At 41.4% G+C, this 23,093-nt stretch overlaps 2 protein-coding genes across 7 annotated transcripts in view; one reads left to right on the forward strand and one right to left on the reverse strand.

The window, feature by feature from the left end:
* The window catches only part of AP4S1 (adaptor related protein complex 4 subunit sigma 1), a 53,463-nt gene extending 40,064 nt beyond the window's left edge, over positions 1 to 13,399 (reverse strand). For all 3 annotated transcript variants that reach the window (XM_043988408.1, XM_043988407.1, XM_043988409.1), the window contains exon 1: positions 13,116 to 13,399. The gene's annotated coding sequence lies outside the window, so the exon portion shown is untranslated. The remainder of the gene's footprint in view (positions 1 to 13,115) is intronic.
* The window catches only part of STRN3 (striatin 3), a 103,862-nt gene continuing 93,250 nt past the window's right edge, over positions 12,482 to 23,093 (forward strand). For 2 of the 4 annotated variants that reach the window (XM_043988402.1, XM_043988404.1), the window contains exon 1: positions 12,483 to 12,995. In XM_043988402.1, coding sequence (XP_043844337.1) covers positions 12,693 to 12,995 — 303 coding nt within the window. In that variant the 5' untranslated portion in view covers positions 12,483 to 12,692. Of the gene's footprint in view, positions 12,996 to 23,093 lie in introns of all 4 variants that reach the window. The other 2 variants (XM_043988403.1, XM_043988405.1) reach the window with 2 other exon arrangements.

Here is a 23,093-nt window from a genome sequence, read left to right on the forward strand (position 1 = left end):
TTAATACAGTATTATCACAGTCTATTACTTTCTGACTCATATTAGCCAAGAGAAAATTCTGAAGCCAAATTAAATTAAAAACAACAACATTACATTTCCAAAAGGCTATACTTTTTCCTTCACTAATTTATAAAGAGCTCTTCCTTTTTCTATCCACTGTGTTCTGAACTGTTAGAGGATGCTGTAGTGTTCCTTGATTTCCACAGTTTTCTTGGCTATGAGCAATTAGTGAAATGAAGAATGGATATCAGATCTCATTTGGCAGGTTAAGCCTCTGTTCAGGTCAAAGTTGCCTCCTCCTTTTTGGTTCCACTTGCATTATAAAGTTCTCTTGTTGACTTTCTGAGTGTTTGCCCATTCTCCTCAAAGATCTTTCTCAAGGCCTCTCTACCATTTGCTTATGATTTGACTGTATTTATAGATGTGAACACTAAATATTTCCCCTGGGTGTTTTGCATCACCTCAAAATCATATAAACAGTACTCCTGATGGAGGGATGATTTTGAAACCAGATCATGTGGCACTTTATTGCCAAAACAAAGTGGAAAGTAGCATAAAAGAGTCTGCTGCTTTGGGGAGTTTTAGAGCCAGCAGAGGTTATGTTCATAGATATGTGCATACAAAGTGTGTACAAAGTAAATATAAAGTAATTTGAGTGTGTGAGGGGGTACTAAAAATTGGGAGGGTTGACATAGGCCTCAATTAGGAAGTATGGTTGAGCAGAGGCTTAAATGAAGGAAGAGACTACAAGAAGTAGAAGGAAGGGGTGAGAGAACTTTCCAGGCTGGGCAAAAGCACAGAACTTAGGAGGACCAACATCATGTATGAGGAACAGCCAGGAGGTCAACAACCAGAGCATAAAGGGTGTGAGAGTGAGGAACCTCAACTATGTTTGGAAAGAGGTGTTTGGGATCAGACCATAAAGAGAATAAATGCCTAAGTAAATTGTAAGAGACTAAATGAACTAAGTAAAGGAGTTTTATCTTAGAGGCAATTCTTTGAATTATAGCACCTTTGCAATGAACTTCTCTACCTGGATATAAGTGGGGAATTCAGAAAATCAGCTTTGGTGCAGGAACTAAGAATGACAAAGCTGATAATGGCAGAAGGTATAGAGTCTAGACTCTTTTGTTTGTTTGTTTGTTTTTTAGTGAGGCAATTGGGGTTAAGTGACTTGCCCAGGGTCACACAGCTAGTAAGTGTTAAGTGTCTGAGGTCAGATTTGAACTCAGGTACTCCTGACTCCAGGGCCAGTGCTATATCCACTGCGCCACCTAGCTGCCCCAGAGTCTAGACTCTTTATGCAAGGCAGGCAATTTCTTTGCAACATGGAGGAGAATAAAGGAAACTCTTTAATATTACTTTTTATAGATGCATACAAATATACTTTACAGAGGTATGCATATATATATATATGTATGTATGTATGTATGTGTATATATATATATATATACACACACAAATATGTGATTTCATTATTGTAGGCAACCTCCCTCTCCCATACTGTGGCAACTCTGCAATCTCATGGTCTCAAAGAATTCTCAGAAGCACCAAAAGTTAAGTAACGCCTATGGCCACACAGCTATTATGTGTCAAAGGCAAGTCTTGAACCAATGTCTTCCTAACTCCAAAGCTGGCTCTCTGTCCACTATGCCACACATCCTATGCAGGTATTTTTTAACGTCAGAAAGCTCTACTTTCTGTGTCATGAGGGTGTTTTACCTTGTGAATAAGTCATGTCTCATTACAAGGAAGGCTCAAAGCCTCCACTAAACCCAGGGAATCTAGTTTTTAAAGCCTTATTCCAGGTTAGCACAGGGAGACTTCCTTTTCATCGACATTCAAATAGGATAAACACTTAAATTAGGACCCAGAACTCATTCCTAATACTGTGGTCCTAAACAAATCACGAGCCCGATTACCATATCATTTTTTAAATGATACTTGTCACCACAGCCTTCATCCAGATACTGCAAAAATGCTGAATGCAACGTGTGTAAAGTTTATTGATTTCTTTTGGAAAAAAGAGGCCAGATAAAGAGTCTCATATGGGAAATTGGAATCAGAAAAGACCTTAGAGATAATCTTCCTAGAGATGAGGAAACTGAGGTCTAGAGATAGAGTGACTTTGCCTAGGGTCACATAGTATAAAGGTATAAAGATAGACATCAAAGTATAAAGTTGCATGTTAATTTAGGTGAGCATTCCCAGGTGAGCCATGCGGTTTGCTAATCAGATACAAGAAAAACTGGAAAGAAGGGATTTGAGTATTACCTATGTTCAACTTAGTTAGCAACCTGGAATTTTTTCACAAGCTTCTGCTGACACACCTTTGTTGTTTATGTAATCTACTCATAAGATATGAGAAACCCTTTCAAAGCTTGAAGTAGAAGAGAAGTTAGAGACAGGTGTCTGAAGATTAGATTAAAGGTACAAGCAGGTATTTCTGAAACTGAAAAGTAGTGGTAAGAAAATGAGAACATCCTCAGGTGTAGGAAAGCTTTGGGCAAAGACTAAAACAAACCAGGAAGGTTTTAAAGGTGAGATATGAAAGAGGAAATGACTCATTAGCAACTTGGAGGGAGGGAGTTCCAGTTAGGTGAGGTAAGACAAATGAAATAATTGTAAAAGAGATGCAGGAGATGAAGACTGAATGATCAGTTGTTACACAGTAAAGGGATCTTGGACATTTTGCAGACTATTACTTGAAGACATCAGCTCCAAATACTGGGCATTATCACAATGGGATTAGAAGTAAAACAAAATATTATTCTAACCTTCTCTAAGGTCATGGCATCTCCTTCCTCCTAATACCTCGTGCAGTCTGGGTCATGGAATTGTTCAGCAAATCTGGTAATACTTTAATTAGTAAGCACTGAAACCTGAAACTTGAGACAGTTTCAGGACAAATATAAGGAAATAGGTGTTTTTACAGATGTCATCTATATTACTATTGCTTGTTATATTATAGATCCACAACAAGATACCTAGGATACCCTCTAATCTTTTGAGCTGTATGGAGAACAGCCATGTCTTCCCACAAAACACTTCTTCTCCTTAATGTAAGGGAGTTTTGACTGTGTTTGAGTGTGGTGGTTTACCCCCTCATGTACTCCATGGTCTAGCCAAATCAGTTTTCTTGCTGTTCATATACATTGAGAGTAGATGACTTGTCTCTGTAACCTTTCACAAAGCTGGAATGTACCTCTCTCCTTAACCTCTTCCCTCTTAGAATCTCAAGTTTCCTTAAAAACTTAGTTCAAATAACATCTACATGAACCCCCTATTACCATTATATTACTTTAGATCTTGTTATTTTTTCCTGTTTATAAAACCATATGTATTTGTCTTCCCTTTGTCTAACCTTAAGCCTACAGCTTTTTCCAGAGTTGCCTGGGGACATATAAGAGGAGGCATTATACAGTGTGGATGAGACACAGGAAATCTCGGAAGAGAAGGAGGGACACTGGGGAGTAGAATAGCTACTTCACACGGCATAAGAGAATGAGGAGAGCCACCATCGGCAAATGAGTCCCATGTTTTCAGAGAGGGCAAAGCCCAGGATGGCTGCGACAAGAGGTATCCCCAGCATTAACCATGATGCTGTTTCCAAAGATAGTCCTGATCTGTGGCACAGAGCCGGCTACCCCCACAGTGGCAGCCTCAGTCCTGGTGATCTTGGCTGTTGGATCTGTATCCCCTGAGACACTATTGATTTGGAAGCCATGTCTGGGGATGAACGAGGTCATGGGACCCGATGCTGCTGAAATGCTACGGCTCTCATCTGTCTGAATTTCTGTATGAAATAAATGGGAATGTAGAGGTCTACTTCCAGATGGTGATCATCTTCTTGCTAGCTAGTATGTTTTAGTTATTGTTACTGATTATGGTGTAGAAATTGTTTTTGGTAAGTTATTATATGGGCAGTATTGCTTAATGTTCCCTCTCTTTAGAATGAGGAAAATAGTAGAATTTTACTCAAGGAAAACCATTTAAAAAATATGCCTTGTTAGTTTTAGTTTCATGTATGGGAGGAAAAGATCACTAGACTGGAAGTTAAGAGGACCTTGATTTAGTCCAGGTTTGGCCAGTAACTAGCTGTTTGACTTTGTGTGGTCCATTAGTAACTCTGAAACTTAGTTTCTTCATCTGTAAAATAAGGATGCTAGTCTAGATGACCTGTAATGACAGCAACCATTATACTGATATTAAGAAAGTAAATTCTACTTATAATTAGGTTTTCTAAAAATATATATTCTGAATCAGACCACAGTCCTGATTTATTGGCTCGGAAATATAGCTTTAAGGTAACTGAGACCCATATTCTAGATATTTTGGCTTCTTTCAGACTTGTCCTGGTAACTGGGGGAAACACTAGAAGAAAAAAAAATTTCAGGACTTCTAAGTGCCATTTAAAACAAAAGCCAATTTAAAGTACAAATACATATAAAATATGCCAAAGTATACAACACTTAGATTTTACACAAATGTAATTTACATTTTGAAACCTGTAGTCATTATAAAAATTGATTTATACTTAAGCTTTCCAAAATGCCTGAATAAGCCCCCCCCCACCCCACTGGGCGGGGTGGGCAGCTAGGTGGCAGAGTGGATAGAGTACAGGGCCTGGAGTCAGGAAGATCTCATCTTCCTAACTTCAAATCTGGCCTCAGACACTTAGTATTTCTGAAAAAATATGGCAACTCAAAAAAAACAAGTTCAGGGGGGTCCCTTAACAGCTCTTAGCACCGTGAGTAAGTCACTTGACCCTGTTTGCCTCAGTTCCTCATTGGTAAAATGAGCTGCAAAAGGAAACGGCAAACAACTCCAGTTATCTTTGCCAAGAAAATCCCAAATGGGGTCAGGAAGAGTTGGACACGACTGAAACAACTGAATAACAACAAACAACCCCACTGTTAATGTCAAAGAACTAAACTTTCATATCAAGAGTATGGGAAATGAGACAGCCTTTGCTGGAATTAGAGACCTCATTATGTGGGTCATGCAATGCTTGAGGGGAAATGAATGTCCTTTTAGATTTTATTGTTTCCATAGTTGATAAGTTTTCATTAGTTACTGAGTGAGCACATAGAATATCTGTCTTTTGGAGGAGAAACTAGAAATCAGATGATTGCCAGTTTAGAGAGAGGAAAAAATAGGACATCATTTTAGTTGCATAAAGAAGAAAAGAGGGGTTGTGTGCTAAATCATAGAATCACAGGTGGAAGGCCACAAATCTTTTCCCAGCTTCTTGGACAAGTAGTCATCTGGCTTTTGTTTAAATACCTTTAGTGATGAGTCTTAGTGCCTCCCATGGTAACTCATTTCTTTCTGGCTAACTTCCAATGGTTAGGAAGGTTTTTCTTACATAAAATTGAAATGCACTTTTCCGTAATTTCTAATTTCTAACTTTTTGCCCTCCAAAGCAATCCTGCTGAACTTGGACATTTCAATGAAGACAACAGCGCTGATAGGCACTGCAAAATAGACTAAGGTTGAAGTTACTGGTGACAGTGTACCAATGGAAAGCAGAAAACTGAGGTCCCTCTTAGTTTGATCACTTGTTAATTTCCCAGGACTAAATCATGACAGGCTGAATTCTGGAATTCATCTTTTGCTATTCCTCTCTCAGACCCTCTTTTGATTCCTGGCTTTAATTCTGTTTTTACTTCAGACAGTTCCTTGCCTCTGGCCTTTCAACTTTTTGAGTTTTCTTCCTTGTTCTTGGCTTTGTCAACACTTTTGAGTCTGACCCTTTCCAGCACAGGTACTTGTGAGTTGAGACTTTCCTCTGACCTCCACTCCCCAAATTAGGGAAAGGTTCATTTGGCACCATGGACTGAAATCAGTTCAAGAGTCTATGACAATAACAGGCTCTAGTAGGAGATGAAGCACACAATTCCTGTTCCATATGATAGTTCTTCAAAATTTGAAAATAACTATCATTTACCCTCTGTTTTCCCTCATGGATCAAATAAGTGAGCCACACCTGAAGAGCCAATGTGAAGTATCTTCATACCAGTCCGTTTTTTGTCTAGCAAATGCCTACCTCTTGCTTAAATGTGGCTGAGTAGTCAAAGGAGTTTAGGAAGAATTACAGAATTTATAGCTAAAAGGAACCACACAGATCATCTACTTCCTACCTTCTTAAAATGTGGGTCGTGACCCCATATGGGGTCATGTAACTGAATCTGGGGGGTCGTGAAAAATCTGCCAACAGTAAAAGGTTATTTATGCCTATTTTATACACCTATGTACCTGAGGTCATGTAAACATTTCTCAACAAAAAGGGGCTGTGAGTGGAAAAAGCTTAAGAATTCCTGATCTAATTCAATCTTGTCATTTTACATATGAGGAAACTGAAACCCAGATAGAAGTGATTTTTCTCAAGATCAAACAAGTAGTAAGTAAGTGGCAGAGTTGGGGTTGAATCCATCTCTTTTGTGCTATTCCAGAAAGCAGTAGAAAAGACATCATAAAGAATAAGTGAGTTTTGAGAAAACAGGGATAATGAATACATTCTTTCAAAATAGTCTGGTTATGAAAAGAACAAGGAGAGAGGGAATCTTAACTCAAAGGAACAGGAGGGTTGAGGGAAAGTTTTTTGGGGCAGGGTTGGGAGGATGAAAAAACTTTGGTATGTTTGTCAGCTGAGGAAAATGAACCAACAGAGAAGAAGTAAAGGTTATGAGAGAATGGGAATGACTGGTATTATAAGAGCTATGAAGAGGGGATGGGATCAAGAGTTCAAGAGTTTGTCTTGAAAAGGAGGGACAATTTCTTCCTCCTTGAAAGGAAAGATGAAGCAGAAGACGAGCAAAGACATCAAGAAATTTGTATATGAAGAAGAGGGGAATGAAGGGAGCTTATAGTTTATGGCCTTAATCTTCTTAAAAAATAGTATATGGGGGCAGCTAGATGGCGCAGTGGTTAAAGCACCGGCCCTGGATTCAGGAGGACCTGAGTTCAAATCCGGCCTCAGACACTTGACACTTACTAGCTGTGTGACCTTGGGCAAGTCACTTAACCCCCATTGCCTAAAAAAAAAAATAAATAGTATATGGTCATCTGATGATACGGGGGGGGGGGGGGGGTTGTTTGGAGCTGGAAGACTTGACAAGAAAGAAAAAGGTTTGGAACAAAGTCCATTTGTAATAATAATAATAGCAATTTATATTTATAGCAATTATATAAATATATTATAATAGCCATTTATATGTCATATATGTATCCATTGCTATCATCATCGTCGTCTTCATCATCATCATTATTACAAATGGATTTTGTTCCAAACCTTTTATATATAGCTCATTCAGGTTTGCAAAGCACTATCAGTTACATCATTTTATCCTTACAACAAACCTTTGGGAAAGATGATATTATTATTCCCATTTTATAGATAAACTTAGACCCAGAGAGGTTAATTTGCTTAGGGTCACACAGCTAGTGAATGTTGAAGACAGCATTTTGAACACAGGTCTTCCTGACTCCAACTCCAATACTGAGCCACTTAGCTGCTCTTGTAGCAGATTCCATGCCACAAAATCCACACATGGTCAGATGTATGACTAAAGCATTCATCAGGTTTTTCTGCTTTTTCAACTATGTATTCTAGTCAGTCACTTAGTCAATAGGCACTTATTAAGGCACTGTGCTAGTAAGTTCTAAGGTTACAAATAAAGGCAAACATGGTTCTGATCCTGGATGACCTCACATTCTAAAGGTAAGGCAACAGGTAAAGCTGTATGTACATACAAGATATATACATGTAAATGGAAAGTAATCTAAGAGGTAAGGCACCAGCAGTGGGAGTTGGAGGAAGGGACTATGTTACTGTGGACTGATAATTTATTTACGTCGGTTAGTTCATTTAGAATTAAAAGATACAGTTGATCAGTGTCATACAATTTAACTATTTGGAGAATGTCCTAAAAAGGGCAACTAGAATGGCAGTGGGTCTGAAAAGAATGATATTTGTGACTGAAACCTACAGAAGGGAAGACTTATACAAGATTTCTCCTAATTCACACCTCAAAACCTCTCGCATCTTTTTCTCTGCTCTAGTCCTAGGGATGAGTTGGCTCTTTTCCTTATCAAGGTTAACTCCTCTAGCTGGGCTTTTTGTTGTTTGTTGTTTTTTGCAGGGCAATGAGGGTTAAGTGATTTGTCCAGGGTCACACAGGTGTGGTAAGTGTCAAGTGGTTGAGGCCGGATTTGAACTCAGGTCCTCCTGAATCCAGGGCCAGTGCTCTATCCATTGTGCCACCTAGCTATCCCTGGGCTTTTTGTTTTTAATGTTTTCTTAAAAATGAAGATCCACCTTCTCTCCCTCTGTACTCCCAACCCCCATTGAGAAAAAAAAGGGGGAAAATCCTCTATTATAAACATGTATAAACAAACAAAACAGATTCCTAGGTTGTCTGTCCATGTCCAAAAAAAAAAAGTCTCAGTTTGCACTTTCCTATGCATAGGTTTGAACATATGATTCTCTTGTTGAACAAGACACTCCATCTTTCTGCCCTGGCCATTCTCTCTGGCTGTTGTCCCATGCTTTGAATACTTTCCCTCCTATGCTCTGACTACTGATCTCCCTGGCTTTAAGTTCTAACTAAAATCCTACCTTCTACAGGAAGCCTTCCCTAATCTCTCTTAATTCTAGTGCCTTCTCTCTATTATTTCCTTTTTATCCTGTACATAGCTTGCTTTGTATATATTTGTTTGCATGTTGTCTCCCCCATTAATTTTTTTTTTTTTTGCGGGGCAATGGGGGTTAAGTGATTTGCCCAGAGTCACACAGCTAGAAAGTGTCAAGTGTCTGAGGCCAAATTTGAACTCAGGTACTCCTGAATCCAGGGCCAGTGCTTTATCCACTGTGCCACCTAGCTGCCCCCAAATTTTAAGCTATATAAGGGTAGGGACTCTTTTACCCCTTTTTTTGTATCTCTAGCACTGACAATGCCTAGCACATAGTAGCGCCTTATAAATGTTTATAGATTCATTGGCTCCTTGCTTCCTCTAGAGTAAAATACAAATTCCTTAGCCTGATACTTAAGAACCTCTCTAATGAGGCTCCAACCAAATCTTATAGTTATATTTCAAATTACCATGCCTGGAATGTTCTTTCTTCTCATCTCTTAACTCTTTGTTTCCTTCAAGTCTCAGCTAAAATCCTACCTTCTACAGGAATCCTTTCTGGATCTCTCTTAAGACAAATGTCTTCTCTGTATTGATTATTTAAAATATATCCTGAATATAGCTTGTCTGTTTGTAGTTATCTGCGTGTTATCTCCTTCATTAGATTGTGAACTCCTCAAGAGCAAAGAATGTCTTTTATTTGTCTTTGTATACCCAGTGTTTATGGACTGACTGTACTCTATGCTCCAATTAAATTGGGCTCTTGGCTGTTCCCCAGATGATATGCCATCTTCTGCCTTCATGAATTTGCTTAAGTTATTCTTCAGGACTTAGAAGGCATTCCTCCTTTAGCTGTACCCCTCAAAATCCCAGTCTTGTTTCAAGATTCAGTTTAGGTGTCACCTCCTCCTTACCTGAATTCCTAATTCCCTCAAGCTAAAAATGTACCATCTCAATTATTCCTAGAGCACTTTTGGGGAGAACTGTCCTTTACCCTCATAAATAACATATTTATAGATGTGTATGACTTTTTTCACCCACCTCAGGAAAGAAATATTTTATTTTTCTATCATCAAATACACATCTAGCACTGTGCTTTATGTACCTACCTACCTATCCTTCCATCCATTCCCCCATCCATCCATCCACCCATCCATCTATCATGTTTTATAAGTCTTTTTATTCTCCAAATTAAACACGCTTAGATCTTTAATCCATTCTTTCTTAGGAAGCACTTAATTTCAGAAAAGAGGTATTCAAGCCCTCACAAAAAGATGATTTACTCTAAGATTGTAGACACTTCTAATAAGTACAGTTATCCGGTTTCCCAATCCATAACAGATTGAAAGCAGCAAAGTGTAAGTAGGGCCAGGGTACATTCTGGGGAAGGGAAGAAGACCTTTGTTGTTGAGTTTTCAGTGGAGTTGGACTCTTTGCGATTCCATTATGGGTTTTCTTGGCAAAGTTACTGAAGATACATTTCCTTTTCCACCTTATTTTACAGATGAGGAAACTGAGGCAATCAGGGAGAAGTGACTTGCCCTGGGTCACACAGGTATCTGAGGCCAGATGTGAACTCAGGAAGATGAGTCTTCAGGACTCCAGGCCCAGCACTCTTTCCACTGCGCCACCTAGCTGCCCTTAAGAAGACTTTTATCCATTCTTTTAAAAAAAAATGTTTTGGGCAGCTAGATGGTGCAGTGGATAAAGCACCTGTCCTGGATTCAGGGGGACCTGAGTTCAAATCCAGCCTCAGACACTTGACACTTACTGGCTGTGTGACCCTGAGCAAGTCACTTAACCCTCATTGCCTGGCCAAAAAAAAAGGGGGGGGGAATGCTTTATTGATTATTTGTTCTTTATATGACATGGTTTGGGGCTCTGTGCCATTTTGTTTATCCTCTGAATGAGGAAAAATGTTGTCAAGGTCCTTTTGATAATGCGGGCCATAGAACTGAATGCAGTACTCCAGGTCAACTATGAATATCAGGGATTTTGTTTTGGTCACTAAATTCACATTAGATAGTTATCTGTCACTTCACAGTAGAAAATGGGCAAAGCAATTAAATATAGGCAAATCTCAAGGATATGGGGCCAAGTTTCTTTAATTTCCCAGAGAATGAATGGAGAGGCCATTTAAAAAGGTTGCACAGTCCAAGATCATACCTTGGGAAGTCTGAAAAGTGCCCCAAATTCTTATTTTTAGAGATTCATGCAAAAAATTTACAGTTTTTTTTTAAGTGGTAAGCAAATTACCCTTCGGGGGCTAACGAGTTAAATAAGCCATAGCAATAGCAAATGCTTATCTTAAATTAGCTTATTAAGAGTTAATTGGATAAATGTTGATCGGGTCTGGCTGGAGAACTAAGGCACAGAAAAAGAGGAACTGGAAGCCTGATTCGGAGGGAAAAATGCGCTGAATTTGAAGATGGGTTCAAATCCTGACCTCTGCTATTTACTATGTGTAACTATGCTCAAGTCACTTGACTTTGCTGGGCCTCAGTTTCTTCCTTTATAAAATGAAAACTTTGGGACTACACGACCTCTGAGGTCTCTTCCAATCTTAAATCCTGTTTAAAAGTGGTGGCTGATAAACATTGATCAACAAACATGTGTGCGAAGTGCTGGGGATACAAAAAGTGGTAAAAATGCCCTAGAAAGGGGGTTAAAAGGGAACTCTCAAGTGCTTGATAGAAATACAAAAAAAAAAGTTTCCGGATTTATTTAACCAAATATGTCTTCACAGTACAGGGGGAAAAGAAAGCTCCTTACTCCCGAGGCACGCCCCTCCCCAAGCCTCAAAGACCTAGTGTCGCCCCTGCGGGCACCTATGCCAGCAGCCTAGACTTTGAAAGGAATGGTTAGGATTTGAAGCAGTCCAAGCTAAGGAGTAGTGAGTGCCAAGGGGCCTCCGGCTGGACTGAGCACTGCAGACAAAGAGGTGAGATGAAAAAGCAACTTTAGAGGCTACCTTCCCTTTTCTCCCTCCCACGTGCCAAACACGAGCTGGTCACCCTCAGCAAAATCCTCTATAGAGCAGACCCAGAGAAGTGAGGGGCCAGGAGGAGCAGTGAAGTTACCCACCCCCAAAAGAGCTGGAAGCGTCGTCCGTCTTAAGTCCAGGGTGGAAGGAATCATCAAACCGGTCTCAAAGTCCAGAGGGATCAATTTCTGGCCGTTGAGCTTGGGTTACTTTGCCAAAAGAGGGACTCCCAAAGGCCCGTAACAGAGAAGAAACTGGCATGAGCTAAGAATCCGAGCAAGAGGGAGTGACAGAGAGAGAAAGAGGCCCCGACACTCTAGGGCGGCGTGAACTACGTAAGGAATGCGAAAAAAATGTTAGGAATCCAGGGCTGGCAGAGGCTGATGGCCGGTGGAGGAGCAAAAGTGGTTTAAATCTGGCCACGGCCTCCCCTCATGGACCACAGGGTTGGGTGCTGGGAAATGAGTGGGGCGGGACGGGATGACTCGGGAAGCCTGCAAAGAGGAAAAGTCCTGCGGTCCAGATTTTATCGCGCACCTAAAGTGAGAAGAGGAGCCTCTGGGTAAAGCGCTGGCAGCAAGCCCAAGAGCTAAACTGCGCTGGGCTGGGGGAAAGGGCGGAGAAAGGGGAGACCCATAACTCCTCCCACCTCGCATCTTGGCACCTCCCTTCCTCAGTGCGCTTGCGCAACGGCGGAGCCGGACTCTATTTGGCTATAAGATTTGCGGCAGCCGCACCAGCGTCGCTTACCCAGCATGCCGCGCGGGGGCGACGGCTCTACGACTACCCCTTTCCCTCCCCCGCCCCCCCCACGTTACCCTCCTTTCCCCCTCCCATCCGCCCCCCCTCCCTCCAGTGAGTGAGTGAGACGGGCAGATGGAGGAGGGACTGTAATGGCGGCGGCCGGCAGCTCCCTGCTCTGACCCGCGGCAGACACTTAGCAACGACCCCCTCCCCGCCCCTCTCCCCGCGGGCCGCCGCCCAACCGCCCGCGCGGGGCCACCTTCCTCCCCCTTCCCCCCCGCCCCCGGCCGTCCGCGTTTCCCCCCGCGCCCCGGCCGGGGCCCCTCACACAATGGATGAGCTCCCGGGAGGAGGCGGCGGCGGCCCGGGGATGGCAGCCCCTCCTCGGCAGCAGCAGCAGCAGCAGGGGCCAGGGGTTAACATGAACCTACAACCGGGAGCCGGTGGAGGAGCGGCTGCCGGCGGGGGTCAGCCAACGGCGGCGGCGGCGGAGGGCGCGGGCCCCTCCACGGGCCCGGAGCTGTCCCGGCCGCAGCAGTACACGATCCCGGGCATACTGCACTACATCCAGCACGAGTGGGCGCGCTTCGAGATGGAGCGAGCGCACTGGGAAGTGGAGCGGGCCGAATTGCAGGTAGCCGGTCGCGGGACCCCGGGGGGGGGGGGAGGACGATGGGACCTAGACGGGAGGGTGGAGGGGGTGGGGCCCGCGCGGGGATCCCCGGCCCGAGGGCACCGGCTAGGCGAGACGTACCTTGGGGGGGCCTGGGCCCAGGAGGAGGAGGAGCAGCAGCAGCAGCAGGTCCTGGCGGGGGTCCCCCTCCCCCCTCCTCCCTCCCGCGGCGGGAAGCCTTCTCCACGGCCCTTACTGGCTGCGCGGTGCGGGCTTCCTCGGGGCAGCCATTTTGGTTTCTAGTATGGCGTCCGCCGGGGCTTCTCCAGCGGCTGCGGCGGCGCCGGCCCAACCTGGGGACCCGTGGCCCCGGGACGATCCTTCCGCCGAACCCCGGCTGGGGGAGCGAGGCAAGCGGCGAGGCGCGCGCGCTAGCGTTGCCCTTAAACCCCCCCTTCCTCCCCCCCCCCGCCCCTTTCGGGCCAGAAACCCGGGTCCAGGATCGTGCCCTACTCTTCCTCCTCCCCTTTTCCCCTCCTCCAAGCAGGGCTTTCCCCCCCCCCCACCTGCCCTTTGACAGCTGCCCTCCCCTCCTCGGAGCATCCCGGCTTTCCCAAAAGGATTTTCAGTGTTCATTCCCTGCTTGGTGAACCTTTGGGGGGGGCCCTTGTTCACCCAGGTGGTGTCCCCTCCGCCCTTTCCCTTGGGGTCCCTAACATGCCTCAACTTCGGGCCAGCTCTTGAACTCTGGAACTCTGAGTAATTCTTAAGTGACTTCAGGTTACTTCACTTCTCCCTGAGTCCTTAGCAGTCACTTCCTTCTGTCCTCCGTCTGCTACTTGGTGTTAGGCGAAAGAGAAAGGGGCAGATTGGACTTAAATCTGGTTGGAATAAAGAACAGTTATTAGTACATTTCATACTCTTATTTGTGGGGGAAAATGGAAAATGAAGTCTGCCACCCTCAAAATGGGTAGAACATTTGGACTTTTGTAGTAGGACGGGGGATTGGATTTAAGAACCTATTGTTGGTAGATCTGTTTAGAGAAGAATGTTTTAGTGCACATTACTAAAGTGTTTATTTTTAAGACCCTTTCCCAGGCAAATTTAGGGCTGGGCGGTGGGGGGAAGCATTTCTTCTAGGAAGCACTGCACCTGTTCTTTTTCTGACAAGAATATGTTTAGTCTGTGTGCAATATTGTAGTTCAGTGTACATGTGCACACTAAATAGTTATGAAAATATAATATGGAGGGAAAATTATACCCCCTTTTAAAAGATCTCAAGTATGTAAACCAGAGGGCAGCTAGGTGGCAGTGGATGAAGCACCGGCCCTGGATTCAGGAAGACCTGAGTTCATATTCGGCCTCAGACACTTGACACTTACTAGCTGTGTGACTCTGGGCAAGTCACTTAACCCTCATTGCCCGGCAAAAAAACCCCCAAGATAAAAACAACAACAAAAAAACTCCACAAACTACTACTTCAAGTATGTAAACCAGACCAGTAACGTTTTGGAGCCAATAAGGGTTTAAAAAAAATTTTTTTTGTCTTATAAATACTGAAGAGTCACAGAATCAGGTTAATGATGTTTTTTTTTACAAAATGAAAATTATTATAATTTTGCTTTTGAAATTGTCTTTATCAGGTCTTAGAAAAAGATTATGAGATCCATTTGAAACCTATCTGTTCTCTATTTTTTTTTAACATTTGTGGATTTTTATCTCTAATATTTAATATAGTATTGGTCTTTAAAAACATAATTTTTTAAATGTATAAATTATGTTCACAATGCTTATTTGCCTTTTATATTTTGGGGGTGTTTTTAATATGTACAAGTGATACATGGTGCATTTGAAATGACTTATTGAAAGTTTGTGGTGGCCTACAGATAATATAATATTGCATACCATGGACAATACAGTTAGCCATTTAAATGAACTAAAACATTTAGAAAAGAGTTTTTTAAAAGCATCTCTGTTGGAATTTGAATTTATTTTATAGCATTTTATTATTGTTGTATGTAGTACGATGAAATCATTTGTATAGTGAGATAGATGGGTTTGAAACTGCATGAGGAAGAATTATTAGGTATAATCATTTGCCCCATTTTTGTGTTGATGATTTTGAAATGCAGTAATGCAGTCTAAATGTTGATGACTAGTGTATTTTTATAAGGAATCAAACCTACGATTTGTATTTTGGGACTTTTCTAAATAAGAGTTTTATTAATCTCAAACTGTACTGTAACAAGCAATAGAGATGTTACTGGTTTACTAGAAGAGTTAAGTTAGTGATATTAATCCTATAATGTCTATCTTGACTTTGCCCTTTACTTTCTGCTTTTGATACTCCGTTCCCCATGCAGCAACCTATCTTATGCCTTCCTGTTCTGAGGAAGTCTTGTCCATGTCCTCTTGTAACTTCTCCACAGAATGGATTTAACCTATATATCCTGGGGACCTTCCCTAGATTTTTTCATATTGCAAGGTCTCAAAGACCCTCGCTGTTCATTAGTTAATCCTTATTCTTGCTAGGTGACCAGTCCATTTTTTTCTTTTTGGTCTCTGACATCTGTTAAGCTGATTTTCCTGTGTAGCTCATACCTATTATGTGCCTCTGCATTTGCCTCTAATTCTTCAGAAACTCTGGTGCAATGCAAATAATAGAGGATTTGTAGTCAGACAAGCTGGGTTCAAATTCTGGTTCAGCCGTTTAATAGTTATGTGAACTTACTCGTCACAGAACCTCTCTGAGACTTAGTTTCTTTCCTATTTTTCTATTACTTTTAAGGTTGCTGCTAGCTCTGTGATCCATCTATAATAATCCATGACTCCCCAAATATACACTATTAGTAGAATACAGTATTGTTAGTTTAAAAGATGAAGCTTAATTGAAGGAAAAACTTGTCACCAAAAAGCACAGCATTATTTTCCAAAAGCACAACTGCTTGTCCTCTTTACATGACCAATTCTGAGACCAGGTTACTGTTCATCTGCACAGTAGTTCCAAGATAGATGTATTGATTGGACCATTTCTATGAATTGTCCATCCAAGTCATTTCTTTCTTTTCTTTTCTTTTTTTTTTTTTTTTTTTGCGGGGCAATGGGGGTTAAGTGACTTGCCCAGGGTCACACAGCTAGTGAGTGTCAAGTGTCAAGGCTGGATTTGAACTCAGGTACTCCTGAATCCAGGGCTGGTGCTTTATCCACTGGGCCACCTAGCTGCCCCTATCCAAGTCATTTTCTAAGGGAGATTCTGTAGTGCAGTGGAAACAGCACTGGATTTAGAGGTCTAGAACCTTAGTTTTAATCCTGATTCTTGTTTTCTGCTTCTGTGATGGTGGGCAAGTCATTTCTCTTGTAAAAGCCTGCTTTCTCATATGTAGAAGTAGGGGGTTAGATTATTAGTTACTCAAAAGTCTGTGGTTTTAGAATTCTGCTTACTAATAAAATTAATTTCAGCAGAATGGTTTTGCATTTACCAACTTAGTTTTTCAAGACAGTATAGCTTATGTTTCTAAGCCATAGACATTATTATGTGCTGCTTATGGGGTATAAAGAGTTCTTATTTTCTTTAACAATTTTTGAAAGTCAGTAATATTTCTTTCAAATGTAAAATTGGATTACTTACTAGTTTTTTTCACTTTCACAACAAGCCGATTGAGATTTTTGTTAGTTTTTTATTGATATTTACCAGTTTTGTTTTAGAATATGTGTGTGTGGGAGAATTCATGTTGTCATGATTTTAATGGTGTCAGTGCATTTCTAATTGTAAATTTATCTTTTCTATTTTATTATTTATTTTGATTATTCTTTTTTAAATTTTGAGGTCTAAATTCTCTTCCTTTCACCCCTTCCCCATCCACTGGGAAATCAAGCAGCATGATATTAAGTATATATATGAAATAATGGAAAACATATTTCCTTATTAGTCATTTCCCCCCAAAAGGAAAAATAAAGTAAGATAATTTTACTTCAATGTCTATTCACAGTTCATTAGTGCTCTCTGGAGGTGTATAGCATTTGTTTCATCATTGAGTCCTTTGGAATTGTCTTGATCGGAGTGGGCAACTTGGTAATTGTAAATTTAAATGTATTTTAAAGACAAACCTAATAAAAGAATTAAAATACAAATTATATCACTTGCATAAAACTCTGTGTGTGTGTGTGTGTGTGTAGTTTTCTGAAAATATGATTCTTTGAATTGCCCATTATTGGAAGTATTAATAAAATTATAAATGCTTTGAACTCAGATAAATTATGTAGTAACTTTTTAATATGTGAATTTTTTTCTCCTTACTCTGAAAAAGGTACTGTGGAACTTAGGTATTGGTTCTCTGTTAAAACAGGACTTTGATATGTCTGTTTCAGAATCACTAGGTTTATTTTATATATATCCTATATTTACTTATCTCTGGATATGTTTTATTTATGGAGGGAAAGCTCTTTGAGGGAAGGGATTTACTTTTGTATTGGTATCACTTTTCCCCTACCCAGACTAGCCCAGTGATTTCAGAAGCATAGGTACTCCCTCTTCCAATGCAGTCAAACTTTGTTTTAAAACTTACTAATTTTAGAGAGGTAGTTGGGGCACTGCTAGGTTGTTACACAACTACTTTTTTTTTTTTTAAGTGAGGCAGTTGGGGTTAAGTGACTTGCCCAGCGTCATACAGCTATTAAGTGTTAAGTGTCTGAGGCCAGATTTGAACTCAGGTACTCCTGACTCCAGGGCTGGTGCTCTATCCATTGCGCCACCTAGCTGCCCCTACACAACTACTTTTTATCAGAGGCAATACTTGAACCTAGGTTTTTTTACTCAGTTCAGTTCTCTATTTACTATACCACTCTGCCTTTTGCCTGGCATATAGTAGGTACTTAATAAATACTTGTTTGGCAGAATTAACTTGCTGATCTCACTTAAGATAGTCCATAGTCAACTAAAAGGGACAGCCTATTTGGTTGTTGGTATTGGACTTCTCTAAATTGGCCTTTGGCCAGGCCTTGTCTTTTATGCTGCTTTTTAAAAATTCCCAATTTTGTATTCTCATGTGGTACATATGTGTTTCTTTTGTATATGGTGCATGTATGTGGTTTTGTCTTTGCCCTACTTTAGTGCTACTGGAATCTATGATCCACATCTGTGTAATGTAGTCACTTCACTAGTGCAAATTATAACCCCTACTTGTTTTACTAGATGATATTCATTAGCTGCTGTGGCTGAAAAAACTAGTCCTTTCCTGGGCTAGCTTCCTGGTGGTAACCTCCTCCAAACTTTTCTAAGGTTGTCCTTAGATGAGAAATACAGCTTATACTTGTGCCTGTGCTTTTTAAAAGCCTTTCCAGTTTGGTGGAAAGAGCTGCCAGAGCTTATACTATGCTGTTAGAGATTTCAGGAACCTATGGGGCATTTGCTTGAGAGCTGTCTGGCACTGGGGGGGGGTCTTCTATAAATTATTAATATAATTTATAAAATGTGCTATAGATAGAACTGTTGAAATGAAATCTTTATTACTTTGTTACTGTTCAGTAGTTTTTCATTCCTGACTCTGTCTGTGACCCCATTTGGGATTTTCTTGGCAAAGATACTGGAGTGGTCTGTCATTTCTTTCTCCAGTTCATCTTTTTTTTTTTTTTTTTTTTTTTGCTGGGCAATGGGGGTTAAGTGACTTGCCCAGGGTCACACAGCTAGTAAGTGTCAAGTGTCTGAGGCCGGATTTGAACTCAGGTACTCCTGAATCCAGGGCCGGTGCTTTATCCACTGCGCCACCTAGCCGCCCCCTCTCCAGTTCATCTTACAGATGAGAAGACTGAGGCAAATAGGGTTAAGTGACTTGCTCAGGGTCACCCAGCTAGTAAATGTCTGAGGCCAAATTAGTCTTCCTAATTCCAGGCCTGCTTCTCCATCCACTTGTAAAAAATGCAGCTCGTTACTGTCTCTGTTGACTGATCACACAGATTGGTAATAAAACTGATTAGTATGGATTGGAATGGGGAAAGACTTGAGACTATGACACCAGATTATTGTAGTAGCCCAGTAGATAGCTGATTTGGGTGTATACTAAGGTGGTGAAATTAGATATGATTAGAGAGACATAATAGAGGTGTTGTGAAGGTAGAAAAGATTGGATAATAGATTGGATATGTGGGATGTAACTGTTAGTAATTGAGGATGCCACTTTGGTTACAAGACTAGATGACTGAAAGGATCATGATACCCTCAACAAGAATGGGAAAGTTGATCAAGAGTGAGGGTTTTGGAGGAAAAATGAATTCTGTTTTTGAACATGTAGTTTCAGATACTTATGAGATTTCAATTTGAGATGTCCAGTAGGCAGATGATGAAATGTAACTGAGCTCAGGTTAGGACTGGAACTACAGATCTGGGAATTGTTAGCATAGAGATCGATATGTTAAAAAATAATAAAATATTTCAGTTGTCAAAATGCTAAATATTATAGAGCTATAACAAAGTATAAGTGTTAAATATTACCAGCTTATAAATCTATAATGCATATTTTATGAGACTTTACAATTTATAAAAATCCTTACAACAACCTTCTGAGTTATGGAGCCCAAGTATTTCCATTTTACAAATAAAAAAGCCAAGGCTTAGTTAACTTAAGTTACTTGCTTGCCTACTATCAAGTAGTAAGCTTCTAACCTAAGACTTGAATTTAGATCTCCTGAGCCTGAATCCAAAAAAGTACCCCCTCTTATCTTTTAGCCTCGTTACTTCCATTCATGTTGTTTTTGGTCCAGACAGACTAGTTCCATGCCTTTGACAAGTCTTCCATGCCCAGAATGCACCCTCCTTTCTCAGCCTCTTAGAATCCCTAGTTTCCTTAAAAACTCACCTCAAAAGCCACCTACCTACCGGGTAGGCCTTTACTGATTCCTCTGGCTATTCATGTCTCTAAACTATGTCTGTATATCTTCAGACCTGTGATTTCATTGGTTGGTGTAGCAAGCTCCTGGTGAAAAAAATTCCTCCACTAAATAAAGCAAATCAGTAATACCTCTGCAGTTTGAAATCTAAAAGCTGCTTGGGGTACTGAGAGTTTAAGGAACTTGCTCAGTGTTAGAACCAGCATGTATCTTAAGTGGGATTTGAACCTCAGTTTTCTTGATTGGAAGACCAGTTCTTTATTCACCATCCTCACTGCTTGTTTTACCTCTGCTTTTATAGGTAAATGTTAGGAAATCAACTTCCTGAGAAGTTTCAGGACTAGTTCAAAATCAGCCTCATTTACTCGCTGTGTCACCCTGAGCAAAACACAACTGGGTTTCCTCAGCTGTAAAATGGGGATAATAATAACACCTACCTTATAGGGTTGTTGTGAGGATCAAATGAGATAATATTTGTAAAGTCCTTAACACTGTGCCCGGCACATAGTAGGCACTTAATAAATGCTCGTTCTCTTCCTCCCCCTTTTATGTCAAGAACTGCTTGCTTTTGTCTCCAACCCTAACACTGTGCCAGTAGGTGTTTTTTAAATTGGGATGGGATATTGGTGAAATAGTCTTGTTTGGCTGGAGCATAGTTTACTCATAGGGAGCTAAGAAAGTCATGTTCCACTTATCACAAGACAACTTCTGCTTATGTTTTTTTTTCTTTTTGGTGAGGCAGTTAGGGTTAAGTGGCTTGCCCAGGGTCACTCAGCTAGTAAGTGTCTGAGGTAAGATTTGAACTTGGGTCCTCCCAACATCAGGGTCAATGTTCTATCCACTGTGCTGTGTAGCTGCCCCCAGGGACAGCTAGGTGTCGCAGTGGACACTAGCTGTGTAACCCTGGAAAAGTCAGCCCCTATTTGCATCAGTTCCTCATCTGTAAAATGGGGGCACACTGGAGAAGGAAATGGCAAACTAATCTAATATCTTTGCCAGGAAAACTCCAGTGACAAAAGTCAATGGGCTCACATAGAGTTGGACACAACTGAACAACAGAAGACTTCACTAGACTTCCGAAGGGGGTACAAGATGTTGTTTGTCATCTCTATGTAGCGTGAATTGGAGTTGGAAAGAAGAAGTTGGAGGCAAAAATTAGTTTTGTAGCTGCTATAATGGTCCTGAAACTACTAAGGTCTTGAAGTAGAGTGGTGACAGTGGGAACAAAAAGGAAAGGAGAGTGAGGCTGAGTGCTTTGCAAAAGGAGAATAGGTACAGTTTTGCAATTGAATGGATAAGAATGGGGGATGAGGAGGAGGATGGAAAAAGGAGTCTTATGATAGTAGTAGGCCTCCACGGACTACCCCATGGTGCCTTGAAGAGCCACAGGCCACAGTCCGATGTGGGAGCTGCAACTCCTGAGTGACTTATAACCGGTAACTGCCGCATCCCGTGTTGTATCTACCCCATAAGGAGTAGCTGGAGTGTCCTCTCCAGGGCACTGGCCTGGGCAGATCAGTATGGAAAACAAGCTTTTGCCCATGCAGCAGGTTTTCCCTCTCCGCGACTTTGGTGGATCCAAAGGAGAGGCAGAGCCAATACAGTTTGGCACCAGTGCTGCCGCAGGAGTTGCCAGAGGGATGTGATGTCCAACATCCAACTGCCTAAGGGACTCCAACTCCTGATTTTTCCTCGTGGTTAACTCCTGAAGCCTTTCCCATATATGGGTATAGCCGCCAGGCAGTGGAGGTTTAAAATCAGGGTTTCCTTCCCCTAGGCCGGTTACCTGCCAAGGCCTAAGGAGCCCCACCTGCCCGAAGTGACTGGTTTTAAGGCACCAGTGACTCGCCTTCTCCCCTTCTCCTGTTAGTGGAAACAGTTCTGTCACGAGAAGGCTAGGAGTTGGGCTTCGGTTGTCAGAGGCTATTTGAGGCACACACCACTGGAGCATTTTATAGAGAGTGGGAGCTTATCCCCATTCCCACCCCGGCATGACAAACCTTTGGAACCAGTCTTAAGATAATGGTAAGATATTGAACATGATTAGGTGAATGAGAATAATAGAAATAGGGAAGGTAGGAGTTTGAGGATTTAGTCGAGGTGCCAGTGGTACATCTAAGTGGAAATACTTAGCTAATAACTGAAATGAGGCACTGATCAAGAGAGGTAAGTCCCCATGTTGAGCTGATGACTGATAAGAGAAACACTGAACTTTATTCTTATTCATTTGTATATCCATTAATGCCAAGACACAGTGCTTTGCATATAATGTTGACACTTAAAATCAAATGGTGATGGGGCAGCTAGGTGGCACAGTGGATAGAGCACTGGCCCTGGAGTCAGGAGGATCTGAGTTCAAATCTGCCTCAGATACTTAACACTTACTAGCTGTGTGACCCTGGGCAAGTCACTTTTAACCTCAATTACCTCACCAAAAAAATAAAACAAAAAATTAAATGGTGAGTTCGTTTTGGGGGAGTCAGTTCAAGTGGTTGCAATTATGGAGGCTGAAAACTCAGAATAACTTTGGATTTGGTGGTTAGAAAGTCATTAAAAACTTTAGAGAGAGCAAATGTAATGATAAGGATGGCAGCTGGATTGTAAGAGATTGGTGAATTGATTAACCAGACATTTCAGACAATGAGTATATACTTTCTCTTAAAAGTTTTTTTTTGTTTACAACATAGCTAAAATGAAAATGTTTTGCATGATTTCACATATATAATTGATGTCATATTGCCTGCCTTCTCAATAGGTAGAGGAGGGACTGGAGAGAGAATTTAGAATTCAAAATAAAAAATGTTAAAAATATAAATAATAATTTCAAAAAGGAAGTTTCATGAAGGAAAGAGAAAAGAACACAGTTGGTCAGAGTAGGGGATTTCAGAGTTCAGTCTCTTAAAGACAGGCAGCTAGGTAAGTGGATTGAATGCTGGACCTAGAGTCAGGAAGACCCTGAGCTGAAATGCAGCCTCAGACCAGTAGCTCTGTGACCCTGGGCAAGTCACATAACTTATGTCAGTTTCTTCAACTATAAAATGTGGATAATAAATAGCACCTACCCTGCAGGGTTGTTGTGAGAATCAGATAATATTTTTTAAGTGCTTGGCACATAATAGGTATTACATAAATGCTTATTTCCCCCTCCATCCTCCCTGCCTTCCCCCCTTAAAGTGATTGAATGGTAAAGTATATCGGTGGATACTAGAATGGAGATTGACAAGATAAGAGTTGAAG

This window comes from Dromiciops gliroides, chromosome 2, assembly GCF_019393635.1.
Source record: "Dromiciops gliroides isolate mDroGli1 chromosome 2, mDroGli1.pri, whole genome shotgun sequence".
In the NCBI taxonomy this organism is placed as follows: Eukaryota; Metazoa; Chordata; class Mammalia; order Microbiotheria; family Microbiotheriidae; genus Dromiciops; species Dromiciops gliroides.